The sequence below is a fragment of the Gasterosteus aculeatus genome, chromosome 13 (genome assembly GCF_964276395.1).
Source record: "Gasterosteus aculeatus chromosome 13, fGasAcu3.hap1.1, whole genome shotgun sequence".
Taxonomy (NCBI): Eukaryota; Metazoa; Chordata; class Actinopteri; order Perciformes; family Gasterosteidae; genus Gasterosteus; species Gasterosteus aculeatus.
The window spans coordinates 10,670,342-10,685,296 of NC_135701.1; the positions used below are offsets into that span (position 1 = coordinate 10,670,342).

Genomic DNA, 14,955 nt, shown 5'->3' on the forward strand with positions numbered 1-14,955 from the left:
AAGATGGAGTTGAGTGATTCCTTATATGGAGGCAAGGACCAGTAGACTGCTGGCCCCAGGGCCTTTGAGAAGTTTCTGTTGTACACACGAGGGTGGGTGTGTGTGTGTGTGTGTGTGTGTGTGTGTAACAGCCCGCTGCTAAACATTAATCCCAAGGTACACTGACACAAGAGCCAACAGTCCTGCTTCGAAGAGGTTAAATCCTCAATGCAAAGATTTTATTTATCGTACACAAAACATGGAAGAGAGAAATGTTTTTACATTTTTCATTTCAGTCCAAATTTGATTCGAGAGAGAAAAGAGTTAATGTCATCACTGATGTGAAGACAATTTGATTTCACCCCAATCTAAAACTACCCAGACATGATTTGAGGCACTTAATTCATCTGTAACAAAAACATGATATGCATAAAAAAATGTTCCCCTTAAAAAAGGTCAGCACTGTTTTAATGCATACTTCTCCAAGAATAAAAGCTGGAAGACAAATTAATCTTTAGGTTTTCAATACAGCAGACACCATACTGTAAATCTTTCAAATCAAGGTTTTACCAAAAATAAGCCGAAACAGAACTTCAGAGAAAGTCAAATGAACTAAAACCGAATTGACTGTTGTATGGTACTCAGCGAGGGCTACTGAGACAGCATGAAGAAGTAGTAGATGTAAACATGCTTATAGGTATTGTATGTTGCCATCCAACGGTCTTAGAGGCAGTACTTTTCCAACGTTTGCATTAAATACACGACACAATAGGCAGGAACTTACCTTGAGAAGAGGAAGAACGAGGAAAGCTCCTCCGCCACTGGCCTCAATAATTATGGCAACAAACTTGGGGTTGACTGCACAGAAGGAGCTGTCCCATGTGACCCTTGACACCCGGATATCATCGTAGCATTGGTCATTTTTTACCGCCTGGCCAAAGACGTGACGGAATTTGCTCTGCCGTACAACTCGTTTCATATCTGCAAAGAGCAGAGAGCATGATTTAACATGTGCTAGTAATCAGTTAAAAATAACAACAACAGGTATGCAGAGAACTGCATTATGAACACACACACACACACCTCAAACTGCAGCAGTGTTTTTAGGTTGTATGGAACCAAGGACACCGGCTACACTGCTATGCCAATGACTTTAAAACAAGATCACCGACACATGCTGTAGCTTGTGAATGGGAATTTGAAATATCCACCGCATAGTTCCCAAAGATCCCAAAGAAAGCATTAATATAAAACACATGTTTTTTTAAATCATAGTACCACAAATTACCAACATTTATACCAAATATTGATATGGCTTTGGGCTGGCGACACAATATGGAACAGAGAAGGGGGCCCTTTAAGAAATACGGACATGTCTACGACGGAGTCGCGAATAAGCAGGATTTGCGTCACAGGGTTTCGTCCTGTAGAGCTGCAGTCCCCAACCGTTGTCTCACGAACCGGTTTCACATTGGACAATATTTCACAAACCGGTCTTGACGATGTGGCATTTCGTGTGGGGCCAGTAAACAGCGTTTTCATTTTGATAGAATCAGGACAGCTATGCTGATATCTGCAGTCCCTGTTGGCAGGTTAACTCTAATGCCAGCATACACATAATGAACTAAATAGTCTAATGAGCTAAATAGGTCACCCATCTCACTGGTGGTTTCTTTTCATCTTCTGTGCCAACTATTAAACATCTGAAATACTGAAACGCTTTTTATGTGGCACACTTACAAACAAAATGAGGACATACCAAACACAAACAGACTTTCTAGCTCGTCCTGCTTAAATCTTCACTAAGACAAGAATCTCCCCGGCAGACGATAGCTTTGGGGAAACAAGTCCATTGAAAAGCTACACGTCCCAGTGGTGTGCTTAGAACGACACACCACTTCCAGAGAGAATGGAAAGCTGGCCAGTTCCAGATAAACTAAAAGGTCAGAACCGAGGTCCAACCCACCCTAAAACATAAAGACGAACGCTCTTAAGTGGGTTTTGTTTGGTAAAGCTCCTTTTTCTATCTTTTTCATTGACACAGCACATGGTAACGATTTCCCAGCCTGAATCACCAACATGAAAGAAGGCAGAGCACAGGATGTGGGATACGTTTTGGACGCGGCTTTCCATTGTGTGTTTGCGTGAGCGGGTAAGAAAGTGGGTGAGTGAGAGAGAGAGCAAGAAAAGCATGTATGGCAACTTTCTGACAGGACAAGTCTAAGAACACAAGCAGGAAGTTCTTCCTGTAGTCATGTGGGCGTGTCCTAGCAGCCTTCAGCCTCATCACGGTTTATTTGTGAGGTCTGCAAACAGACGCTGAGGCTAAAAAGACACATTTCCTTCAGTCGAGGACACTTGAATGTGAGGCAAAATTGTCCCTAAATAGAGGATTTTCGAGTTCTTGTCGAGTTGCATAAGATTCTCCAAATCCTCTTCTAAATATATCTGGATCAGAAGGGGATTCGTCGAGGAAAGTGAATTTGATTACTCAGCGAGAGCCTGATACAAACCAAGAGCAACGGACTGCGTTCAGACGGCAGAATTTCTTCTGGTGGATACTTGTAGTTAAAATAGCCAGACATTGATTCTCACAAAGGGTGTATACAATTAATTATTACCCAATTAATAAATTGGGCCTTTGGTCATTGCTGGGAAACCTTATATAATCTGTTACGAGTAAGTTAAAAAAAAGGAGTGGAGTGGGTTTCTTCCAGAAATTTAATGGTAGTCAGGGGCTAATTTCATCAAGGAAACTTGGGTCAGAAGTTTAAAAAATCAATAGCAGTGCAAAAATGAACTTCATGCCATCTGCTATTGTATGGCTTGATATCAAAAGGAAGCACGAGGCACATTTTTCACCTGAAATGAAAACAGATTTTGGCATACTAAAAAAAAAGAAAATGTTTTCATGTTTGTAAAACACAATGGTAATATATCAAGTGCAGTGCAGTTTAGTAACGATGTTGCTATAGTGATTTTAAAAAAGTGACTTCCTGTTTGTTGGATTAAAACTGACCCAATCATCTTCACAGTAAGTGCTGTTGCGCTTTTCCTATTCTTAAAACACAACAAGCAGTGAAACCATCCTGTTGTTCTTGGCTCTGTTCATTTGGAGCAGAACAGTACATTGTTTAAAGCAGGAGCTCTTTGTAAGATGTGCCGTTCCACCACCACAATAATGTCACTAGCCTTGACAAAACAATCCCTACATTCTTGAGGTTAGTCTGAGCCTGCACAAAGATCCTCAGTCACACTACAATTTAGCTCTACAAACAGCCGGAAATGTTCAACACCATCAACGTTAACCACCCGGAAGGAAAAAGAAACAACACTAGTTTGTTCCCAATATGCCCGAGAGCTGAGAAAGTAGCAAAATGTGACCTACGATAGTGTCACAGAAAAAAAAGAAAAGTATCAAGTCCTGTGCAAGATTGGAAAAAGAAACGACCTCTAAAAAGGAGAAGGTAGAGCGAGAACAGTGTACACGCTGTAAGGCGGAGAGGCGGAGAGTAAATGACGAAGCCCTGTTGTGTATCCTGACGGTCCTTTTCAGAATCGCCATGTCTTAGTCACCGGATGCTCACCCTGGTTAGCAGCCATTCCAACTGATACATGTGGCAAGACAGAAGAGGAACAAAAAAACAAAACGTTAGGGTTCATTTCAGCAGGTTAATCATTTATTTGTATAAAATTGAATTTGAAGTGAATTTCCGATATGTGTCAATCAATATATTTATGTGAGGAGCACAAGGCTGGGCGATATGGCTTAGGATATAAAATCAAAGTGGTTGCTATTTGTTGGGCGTAGGCGGGGCGGGGGCGTGTCTCCCGTCCCGCGTGGTGAAGTATATCACACGAGATGCAAAGACTTAGTCGCCCAGCAATTTCATTTTAGACCTATAAAATAATAATTTTTATTAGTAATCGTAATTTATGTGATGTGAGAGTTGCACATTTAGCTTCAATAAAGTCCAACATTTGTCCTCCTCTTAATAGACAGCAGCTACAGTGAGCCGCCCTGAGCCCCTTGGTGAAGCAAAAGGAGATGCACATAATCACCAGCGGGGCGATTGATTCTACTCAAAACTAGCAGACTCCTCATTCAGGCACTTCCTGTTAGACAAGGAACTAGTCACTCAACACTAATTCAAGATTGATAACAAACAAAAGCAGACTGTCTCATCCAGCATTTTTTTTTTAAGACAAAATCATTAAAGAAACCCATCTCAAAATAACCGTAGGAGCCCAATAAGGTCAATTCGGAATCGTGAAAATCTATTATTTAATAATCAGCTTTTATGAGCCCACCCCCTATTCCCAAAACATGAATGATAATGATCACGGCTGACATTTTCATGCGGCCACGTAAACAGGGGCTGTGCCAAGGCAGTAAAGGGCTGGCCCCAGTCAGACATCCTCAGACAGACGGAAAGACACCTTAGGGGAACGCTCTGCAACTCAGGGTCAATCTCCTGAGATCTACGGTGCACCGATCCAGCCGTAAATCAAGCAAAACGACTGTAGGTATCTGTGGGCCAAATGGCATGAAAGGACGCCCGTGCACCGTGTTGCAGAGCGGACCCCACTGTGCACAGACAAAGGGAAGAGCCCACCGCCTGAGGAGATGACCAACAGGAAATGGGACCAGTGTAATTCAGCAAACTTCTCTGCATTCCGAAACTCCATTTATATCTGAATAATGTGGATCTTATGAAAAACCGAATGGTGCAGTTAATCTGTTATTCGGACCATAATTGCATAATGTGCCTTAGCCACAGCACAAACGCCCGCCTTGCAACAAACCAATCGGAAGCTGTTCTGAAAGAACAATCCAAAACTAAAAACACAAATCGCATGGAGGGCTCAAGCGTGTCGGATTCTGTTAGTTCTTCCAAAGACTATCGTGTGGCGGCAGCACACGTGTGTAAATGTGACGAACTACGAGATGATTGGTGCATTGTTGGTCTAGTTGAGACAATAAGCTCACCAAGAAAGATGATTCTCACTGGATTTTGATACAATCAGAATTGCCCCACTGATGCCCAACTCAAAAAAATATTAAGGAACTTTGGGATTGGCTTCACTTTTCAGAAGGTTGCTGCTTAGGCTGCATGTTGAGATTTAGAGTAAATCCCTTCTGATCAGTAGGGCCGGGTCCATCCTCTCCCTGCATGCTTCATGAAGAGCAGGTACTCAGCAACCAGCCTATCCAAGACTATGAAAATAGAAGATTATGTGTATTGTAAATGGCAAAACAAGCATGTTGGTCATCATAAACCGTAGAGATGGCCTTATTACCAGTTGGATTGTGGGGTTCAGAACTTGATACAGTGTTTGACAGTGCGCCTAGTGACTGAGATGTGACATAACGTGAAAATCCCAGCCACAAATCAGGATGAGCTGATGTGGGGACGGACAGCAGAATTAGAGCAGCATTATGACAAAGCCTTAGACTCCACAAGTGCGTCATTTTGAAAAAACTACTGTATGAGAGCATGTAAGTCTTTATCATCAAAACATGCATGGGGGAAATATTTCTGAGATGATTCATACAGATTGCTGCCCTGGATGGGTATTTCTTTTAAGTAGTGTTGACAGAAAATAGACCCGTTTCTCAAAACAGGTTGGACATGATGGTAAAAACCTACTGGTCCTCCCACAGCCTTAAAGGCTAAGCCTGCGACAATAACCCTTCCAAACTGACATTTAGTGGGGAAAGAAAAGAAGAATTACTCTATGAGCCTGCGTCATTGACTAAAACCACAAATATTCCAAATTACTGTTTGAATAATTCATTTCAAACTTCATTTAAAAATTTTCCAAAAACCTGGCTGCTGTTGCATGTGCGATACTGCCATGTGAAGCTTCTTCGTTCTGCACAGCAGAAGAGGATTCCTGTGTGGAGTCGTGTTCATCACAACCCGACATTGGTCTCATCTTGAGCCATTAATTAGTCCAAAAGCGGAGGTCACAGGCACCATGAAGCCCCGTGTGTGCACACGCTATCAGCAAATAAAACGAAGGCTCATCTGGGTTTAGTCTTATCTGCTACATGTTGAGTTTTGTACAAAAATGTTCCATATTATAACTTTAGTAACGGGCAGACTTTTCTTTCCCACACACACACACCAGTGACGTCGCCTCAGTGCGCCCCATATACTGGCTGCCATTTGCCTTTTGTCACCAAGAACACACGAGACGCCACCTAAATCCCCTTCCTGTAACCAAGGCCACAAACTACCATTGTAATCAGATTCCAGCTACATTCCAGTGCTTTTTGCAACAATGAGATAAGGTGCCGCTTTTTCACCTCTCTCCCACCCAAAGTGCCCCTGCAGGTCCGTGCTAAGCTCAGTTGGAGGAGAACTGGAACAAATTACGCACGAGTGTTTCAAGGAATGTTATTGTATTCTTTATATGATATGACATTTGCAGACACAGGAGCAACGTGGCTCGAAGTCCAACTCAATGCTAGATAACACGTAGACAGATCCAATTACCGGGGCCAGTCCACTTCCTCTAACTAGGTACGGTCATATGCATCGATAGCATAGCGTGTCTTTTACAGATGAAAGGATTCCAACAACAAAAGTCAAGTGCCAACATCCAAGTCCAAAAATGTCCATCCATGTTTGTATGCTTAGTGTCTCCGTCCGTCACAAACCTTATCTACAACTGCGTCTCTCAAAAGGGTCCATAAAATGACCATTTCGATTGGCCGTAATAGTCTCTGGACATGGTGAGGCCCGAGCCCGAATATACCAACTGCTATACTTCTTACTCTAAAAAGGTAATATAAAAAGGTTGTTTTTTTAAGAGACCACTTAAGTCCTATAAAATGACTTGCAGGAAACCCTTGTTTCGTCTACGTAGCACACCCTAAACATATTACCATCAGGTGATGCAACAGAACATAAACTACAAGGGGACAAATGCAAAACTCCTAAATATTACAGCTTGAGTACACATCATGTCCCTTCCTCTTCTGAACAATTCCCCCCCCCCTAATGAGCAATGCATAAAACCACTGCTTCATTTCAACTGATGTTGTCAGCTTTGGTGGAGAAAAAAAAAACACAGTGGAAGAAATGGTAGTGGTCTGTTTATGTGTGTATTTGCTCAACTGCGAGCATTACAAAGCTAGATGAGGCTTACCAGAAACTCTTTTTATTCCACACAAACTCATTCCTAAAATCCTTTTGACAGAGATACTAGAGGGGGAGAAATGCTAGTTTACTCTGTGTGGAAGACAAACAGAGACATTTGACACGCCCAGATGGACAATTATTCTTCTTTCCATTTGAATATGCCACTTTATCACATTAAAAAGGGATGTATTATGAAATAATTTCATTACATTCAATATCTACTGTCCAAGAGTTGGGTTTTTGACCAAATAATTACCCCAGTTCCAGATGATTATTCTAGTAGCGTGGTATGTGAACTGCTGAGGAGTCAGTTCCATCTAAAGTACACCTTCCGGAGCCCACACAACCAAACACAAGTCTGTACATGTACTTCTTAACGATGTCAGTACAAAAAAAAAAAAAAATTCAGATTGCCGTCTAGAAAAGCGACGGACCTCAAACAACTCAAATGAAATGGAAGTAATGAATATGTTGGTTACAAAACTGATCTTGACGACCCGAAACCAATTCAAAATGTTAAAAATGCACTTGTGACTTCGCCACAGCCCACATCAGCGCTTCTCGAAGCAGCTAATAGGAACCAACACTCCCTCACATCTTGTGCTTATTTCCCTCGGCTTCCTGACCCACTTCCTCTCTCGCTCTGGCAAGGGAAGGCAGGCTGCGCACGTCTGAAGACCTTTACTGCAGCACGACCGACCGACAGAGGTTGATGCGTCTTGGAATGGCGAACGTGCCCAACCACAGCTGTAGTTCTGTCGACTCTTCACCTTGAGGTCACGCCGTGAGCCGTCACCTGCTCTGCTTCCCACAGCTCGTCTTGGCGAGGGGAAACTCCAGCAATCCCAGAGTTGATTACACATTAGTTACGCTAGTAACCAAGTAAAGAGAGGAGGGGGTGGGGTCAAACATAACACTCATGGTGTTTCTTTGTAACACACCAGCAAATCAATCATCAGTCGGTGGGGGCATTCAGACCCACGGGGTCACACTGAGGACTTTGGGTCATTGTTCTCATCGTTCCCCAACGAGTCAAACGTGAGCATATGAGAAGTCTAACATTAAGTTCTGTAAGATTCTTTAATAGTATTTGATTTCCCTACCAATAGACTACACGATACAACCAAGGAAAATATTAACAGGTATTCTGCTTCGAAGGGGCCTCAGCATGAAGACAACTGTCAACAGGATCACGATGGACGCAGCTACAACAGGTTGAGGCGGGTCTCTCAGGAGGTTCTGCTGCATTTCCTACCAACAAACCCGCGTCCTTATTCATGTGGGTAATTAATGCTAACGTTATATGTTATGAGATGCTAGCTTGAAAGCAGCGTGCGCTTCAATGCTACGACCCCCCCCACCCCCATTTGTCTTCCAAACCAGTGTTTTAGTGGGACAAATCTGAACCAGGCACTATTTAAATTCAAATTCAAATTATGAAATTCAAATTTTACAAAAGGAAAATTGATTCTGAAAGCCCATTCTCGGATGTGTGAATGATTTAATGCGAAGTGTATTGTCCAACATTAACAGTGAGGGTGCCGGGGAGCAGGGCGCGGTTGTGCTGCCTGCACCTTCGCGTGTGCGTGTGCGTGACTGTGTGCACGCGTGCGTATCTATCGTTACGGAGATAAGTTTTCCTGCCGCACTGTGGCTGTTAGCTACCCCACCCAGCACCATAACGCGCGACAGCACATTTCATCTGGTGAATTATCCACTCAACGCACGCAATAACAAGAAGAAACAACAAAAAGCTTTAAAAACATCGTTTGCTGCAGTCGTTGCTTAGACACTTTCAGGCAGTGTCGGTTAACCGCCGTTGGAGGCTAGTGCTAACGTTAGCTTTAAAAAAAACTGTTCCATTGACTGTCCCGATTCATTTTACCTCGCGCGTGCACTTTCGGCTGTAGATCGAGGACCAAAACGCAGACCAATTACGACTAATTTAAGGGTGAGCTGGTGTGATGGCAACAACCAAACAGGGTTAAAAAATCCACATAATCTGTAACCTACCTTCTGAGAGGAAAATAAAAGTATTTCCGAAAGCCGAATGATATCACACAGTCCTACGAGTATCCCACTTGATTCCTCCCTCTGCCGGAGCCGCTGCTGACACACCCGTCTGCCTGCTCTTTGCCCAGTCCGACGCTAGTCCCACCCCCTCGTCTGGTTTGGGAAGGTTTGTGTGGATCAATGGTCCTTGTCGGACAGCTCTAACGTCCAATAGGAGCGACCTTTTCGATTACAAGGCATATGACACACGCCTCTTTTCTTTAGGTTCCCAGATACCGAAAATCCTCATCAAATGTGTGTTTCTGGCGGTCTTAAGGTATATTATTCTCATGTGGTGCAATAGTAACAATCCTATTGTTTTATTATTGTCTATTTACCATCTTATTTCAATAATATGTCCCTGTTATTATATTCTGATTAATATAAAGCAATTCCTTGATTCTCCTTTTTTTAAATGAAGGCTGAAAAAAACAATATCTAGTTTGAGGTACGCAGTAAAACCATAGAACATGCTTGTACAATATTATAGTTTATGATGTAATCTCATAATATTACAAATATATTCCAGTTCTCCTGGAGAACACAATGTACCGCAAGCGTATTGTATCACCACACGGTGGCGTTATTTTACACATTCAGAGTAATGCAGAACTTCAACATAGAAAAACATCCCCTTTTTTTTATTCTTTACCGTCTTCTAGTCTTTTACATAATAATGAACTGTAAGCATACATGGCCAATAAAGCTGAATCTAAATCTGATTCGTACAGAATCTTTTTAATCAAGGTTATAGAGGGCGGTCATATTCACCACACTGGACTGATCCAAGTGTCTGTGGTGAATATGACAGCCCAAATGGCCGTAGCTGATGGTTGATTAAAGCAGAATTCAGGGGTAAATTACCTTGTTATTTCTCACATTTCTATTAATTTGATATTGTTATATGTAATGCCGTAACATAGATTTTAAACGTACCTCTCCTCACTGATGGTTTCCTCTCAACTACCTTGTCTGGGGATTTCTGAACGGAGTCGAAAGCTGCCTTCATCTGCGCCACCTTCACCGACTGGCTCTGCTCATCAGTCTTGGCTTCAGCTGTCTTTGGCCTATCCTGGTGCTGAAGCTTTTCATGAAGTTGAATGGTCTCCTTTATAAGTTCTGAAACAGGCCTTGATTTGGGAGACTCTTGGGATTTATTTCTCAATGATACATCTGTATCGCCCCATTTGCCGAGTGGTTCATCAGCTTGGTCCGGCATCGTATTTTCTGTGTTAAGTGTCATACTCTGATCCTGCTTCATGACTTGTTGGTTTTCCTCTGAGATAACCGTGCCGGCTTCAACCAAAACTGAGCCGGCATCCCCAGCTGGTACAGCACTGCTGACAGTAGAGTCCTTCACTTTCTTCCTCCGCACAAATTGAGCATCGGAGCACGTGGAGCCAAATAATTGCTGATCCGTTTTGGGTTCCCCGTCACACTTTATTTGTAGAGGTGGTCTTGCCGCTGTGGTGCCTTTCTTCCCACCGGCGTGTAAATAGCATGAATCTGCAATTGGTCCGCCGCTTTCTGTGGGAGGGGATTTCACATCAGCCACTGATGAAGGAGCAGAGTCCTCAGCGATCACACCACTCACTTCCCATGACATTCTCCCACAAACAGCTGACTGTATGTTGTCTGAAGACAGTGTTTCAGAGGGCCCCGTGTTCAGCTTCTTCTCCTTCCCCTCATTGCCTGAAGCGTCTGTTGAGCTGACATTCTCTTCTGCACTCTGACAATCAGCTTTGGAGTCGTAGGATTTTGTGAGTGAGCTCTCACCCGTAGTAATCAAACTCACTCGATGCTGCACACCGTCCGAGGTGAAACTATCAGCAGCAGCCATGTGTTTCACGTCCACATACTTGATGAGATGATCTTCAGTTGCAGAGTTTTCGTCAGGTCTTTTTTCGTTCAACCCCTTAATGCCGCATACTGACGGCGGTGTCGTTGCACCTGACTGGTGGATTTTAGCGTTGGATAGCTCAGTCGCGGCACAGTCAAGGAGCCTCTCGGCAGTAAGATTCATGGTGCCGTTGTTTGTGTCAACCTCTTTTATAACCAAAAGAGCCGGGGTCGTCTCCTTCCTATTTTTCCTCAGTAACCTCTCCAAAATAGAACTAGGTTCAGAGGTCGAATCAGATTCTGAACATGAGTCTATCTCTTGATTTTTGGTTGCTTCACTTGCGTCCATTGGTAGATAAGGCCTCATTGATTCGCTTTGATCATCGGTGTCAGCGACCTCTGGCTTTTTTGAAGAGTAGTCATTCCAAACTGGCTTCACCCCACATGTTTCCTCTCTTGTTTCATTCTCTGTTTCCTCCTTCGGAGGTCTACGGTGAATGGCATCACTCACGTCTAATAGAGACTCTCTCTGTAGACTGTTTTTCAAAGGATGTTGGGGCTCGGCTGTAGGCAGCTCCTTCCTCTTGCTGAAGTGGCCCAGTGCTCCTGTGCAAGGTTTAACGTCTCCAACTTCAGCCATGACGGTTCCATGCTGATCTTGTTGAACAGACAGTAGCAAATCACTTCCTCCATGAAGTCCGCACTTGCTCATCTTTATCACGGCGTCGTCTGCAGAGTTGTTTTCAAGTGAGGACCCATCATCCGAGGTAACAGCAAGATAAAACTTATCATATGAGACTTCAGCAGAAGGGGTTTCACCCTGGATCTCCTCACGCTGGACACTTCCCTCGTCCTGATGCTCCATCTTGATCTTCAAAGATGCGTCCAGCTCCTCCTCAGTCTTCTTCTCTGCTGCCTTGATTTGATTGAACAGCTTGTGTGCTCCAGCTCTTTCCCCAATCTTTACACTGCTCTTTGGGTTCTTGTCTGTCTTCTGAGGAACCAGTCGAGCAGTCCTGCCTCCTTCTCCTCCTCCTTCTTCTCCTCCTCCCTCCTTTCCTGCTGCCCCTCCCTGTCTCACCTCCCTTGCAGCCAAAGGACTAACCCACAAATTACTGTGCCTCTCACTAGAAGGTGTTGTTGGCTCCTGGCCGGGACCCTCGACCAGATCCTGAGCGTTTGGCTCCCCTGAATTTTCCCTGGTGGAGCCGGTCTCCTCCTCCTCCTCCTCCTCCTCACTGGAGCTTCCTCCCTCCATGACATCACCTGTATGTCCGCCTGCTGCTCCAGAGACAGGACTCTGCCTCATCTCCTCTGACTCCTCATCGAGGGCATGTTCTCCTCCGTCTAGTCTATCCTGATTCTGTCCCATACTCGTCTGTGGAGAAAGACATGTTGTTAACCAAAAGCCCAATCCTGACGAATTGTGTCACGTGTAACAACGCAGGCTTAGAAGTGGTATTTTGTGTCTGCTTATCCCCAGTAATAAGTGTATAGTTCACTAAGAAAGCTACTGAAATGTAAGAGCAAGAGGAATAGAAAAGGATAGAAAAGGTCTTGCATCTAATAGTCGCATAGGAGCTATTTTTCAATGAAAGTGTTGAAATAGATAATCTGATGATTAGCAGCTATAGACAACAGGACCACTGAGTCAGACCAATTAATTAATAATTGTCTTGCGGCGTTCCGTCAGCGAATATTTACAACACTGGCCTTCTTACATCACACCTTTTGATGCCGTTTTTCAGATTTAACTTCAATTAACTGACGTCCGTCAGTCTAGTTTATGTTGTTAATATTTTAAAAATGATGTTAATTCAAGTATTCAATTCAGTGTTGTGAGGACTGCAGTTGTTGCTCTTAAATGAGTAAATAGCGTGGGAGGAACAGCAGCTGCTTCAAAGCCAAACATAAGGCCAAACCTAAATGACCATGTTGCAGCACCCAACTTTTCCATGAGATCGTCTAATCGCGTAATTGTATGAATGCGTTTTCACCCACTAAACTGCAGCAGCAAGCAGAGAAAATGGTGCTGCACAATGAACAATGAGCTGGACCATGAGTGCGTTTCCTGTCTGTGGCCTTATGCCCCCGTGTGACAACATATGACTGCTGTTGTCTTATCATCTGACAGGCCTGCGTACTGACTGGACGCACGGCCACGGGAGCGAATGTTATCAGCCTACAATGGTGGCGCAGCTGTGTGAGGAGACTTAAGCCTCTTGTTTTTCATTCAGGGATGGTACGAGAGCAGAAATACAGGACAACACAGAATAATACGTGGTACGAGTCATTTTCAGTGGAATTGGCCAGCATAGATTATCTACTCCTTCCCTTGAAACAGTCCATCCCTGTGAAGAACTGCTGTTATCCTGTGTCAACCCCCCCCCTCGAAAGCCCGAAGCCGATCACTTGATCACCATGTGCTCAACTTACCCCACCATGAAGGAATTCAAAACAAATAAACTAAGCACTTCTCGCTTAGTTTCAAAAGCTTGAAAAGAGTCAACCAATCATTTATTCCGAGCTTCGATTAGTCCAACAAGCCGGGATTCATCACAGCTCGCTCTTCTCAAAATGAAGGTTAAAACAATATTGATTTTTATCGTATGTTGCGGCTGACACTCACCCGTTGGTCTTCGTAGTTGTTTGCTCTCTCGCTCAGGACCGACAGAGTGCTCTTTGTTGGTGGTTTGGAGATGTTCAGTCCTCCCTCATGTGCAGCAACGGGAGCCTTATATTACATCCATGTGATGTCACAGCGCATTTGAATAATATAATCAGGGGAAGCTCCAACTTGTGGCTTGACTTTTTTTTGCTGCATTGAGAAGCCTTAAAGAAGTCATCTTCATCATCTCCATCTCACTGAGTCGGGCACGTGGAGAAAGTTTGATCCGGAGAGGAGATTTAAATAATGGGTGTAAAGAACAGGGGAATGATGATTTAGTCTATAATGACCAGTGTGCTTTCTGATACCAGCAGGAGATATTGTGTCTCTTGTCCAACACTGTTTGTATGCTGTTCTGCACACTTCATGTGGCTCCACTCCAGCAACCTAATAAAGAGAAGTAGGAGATGGTAAAAAGAGCCGCTTGTGTCTATCGCTAATGGTGGGTAATGGCAGCCAACACGGGTACGTCCAGGGGTGAAGAAAATTAGCTGAGAAATAGCTCAGATTTTTTTTCTCTTGTTTCTCCTGGTCTCTATAGAGACGACCAAAACGGGATACGTCCTCAGATAATAAAACAAAAGTGGAGGTACGTCAAGCCAAGAATTCACCAGCAGTGGGAGGGGCAGAGGGCCCGGCCCACACCCGGAGACTGCTGACTGGAAGCTGCAGTGTTGACAGACAAGCCGCCGGCATTCCTTGCGTTTGAAAAGTGCCACTCCTGACTTGTCGAGACAAAAAAAGTGAGATATTTGCAAATTAAATGAATACAGAGGCCAAAAGCTTTTTTGGCACACGGTTAATTAGTTGCTGCAAATTGTCATATTTATTTGGTCCGTCATTTAAATGTTTTACAAGTTTACAGTGGCCAGACATGCGTCCCAGTTCACCAAAGCAAGACCTGCTGCCTCAATTCCCCCCACCGCATGCTGTACTTCACACAGGGCTTTCTTTCATTTTACACAAATGTGTTTAACATGACAGGAGGAGCAAGAGTGTGGTACTTAAGTCATTCACTAAAGTCACCCAGACAGTGACGGGAAACCGATGTTATAACTCGCTGGTGGAAAACGAGTATCCTGCCAAAGCATACAGATGGGGGCACGATGATGTCATTTCAGGATACAGACCCCATTAAGTCACTGCACAGATATTTAGTTATGCTTGTGATGGTTTTTTCCCCTCATTCAGGAAGGTTTTAAACAAAAACATCCATAACATGCAGGGTGATACAGTAAATACAGTTTTTCACTCATGTCTTATAAC

General features: G+C 43.7%; 1 protein-coding gene across 2 annotated transcripts in view; it reads right to left on the reverse strand.

Moving 5' to 3' along the window:
- The window catches only part of LOC120830487 (uncharacterized), a 29,643-nt gene extending 15,925 nt beyond the window's left edge, over positions 1 to 13,718 (reverse strand). Inside the window, exons 1-4 of one of the 2 annotated variants that reach the window (XM_078086677.1) lie at positions 13,651 to 13,718; positions 10,119 to 12,399; positions 3,567 to 3,587; positions 764 to 960 (exon numbers count right to left, since the gene is read on the reverse strand). In XM_078086677.1, coding sequence (XP_077942803.1) covers positions 764 to 960; positions 3,567 to 3,587; positions 10,119 to 12,393 — 2,493 coding nt within the window. In that variant the 5' untranslated portion in view covers positions 12,394 to 12,399; positions 13,651 to 13,718. The remainder of the gene's footprint in view (positions 1 to 763; positions 961 to 3,566; positions 3,588 to 10,118; positions 12,400 to 13,650) is intronic. The other variant, XM_040195160.2, reaches the window with a different exon arrangement.
- Between the last annotated feature and the right edge of the window lie 1,237 nt (positions 13,719 to 14,955).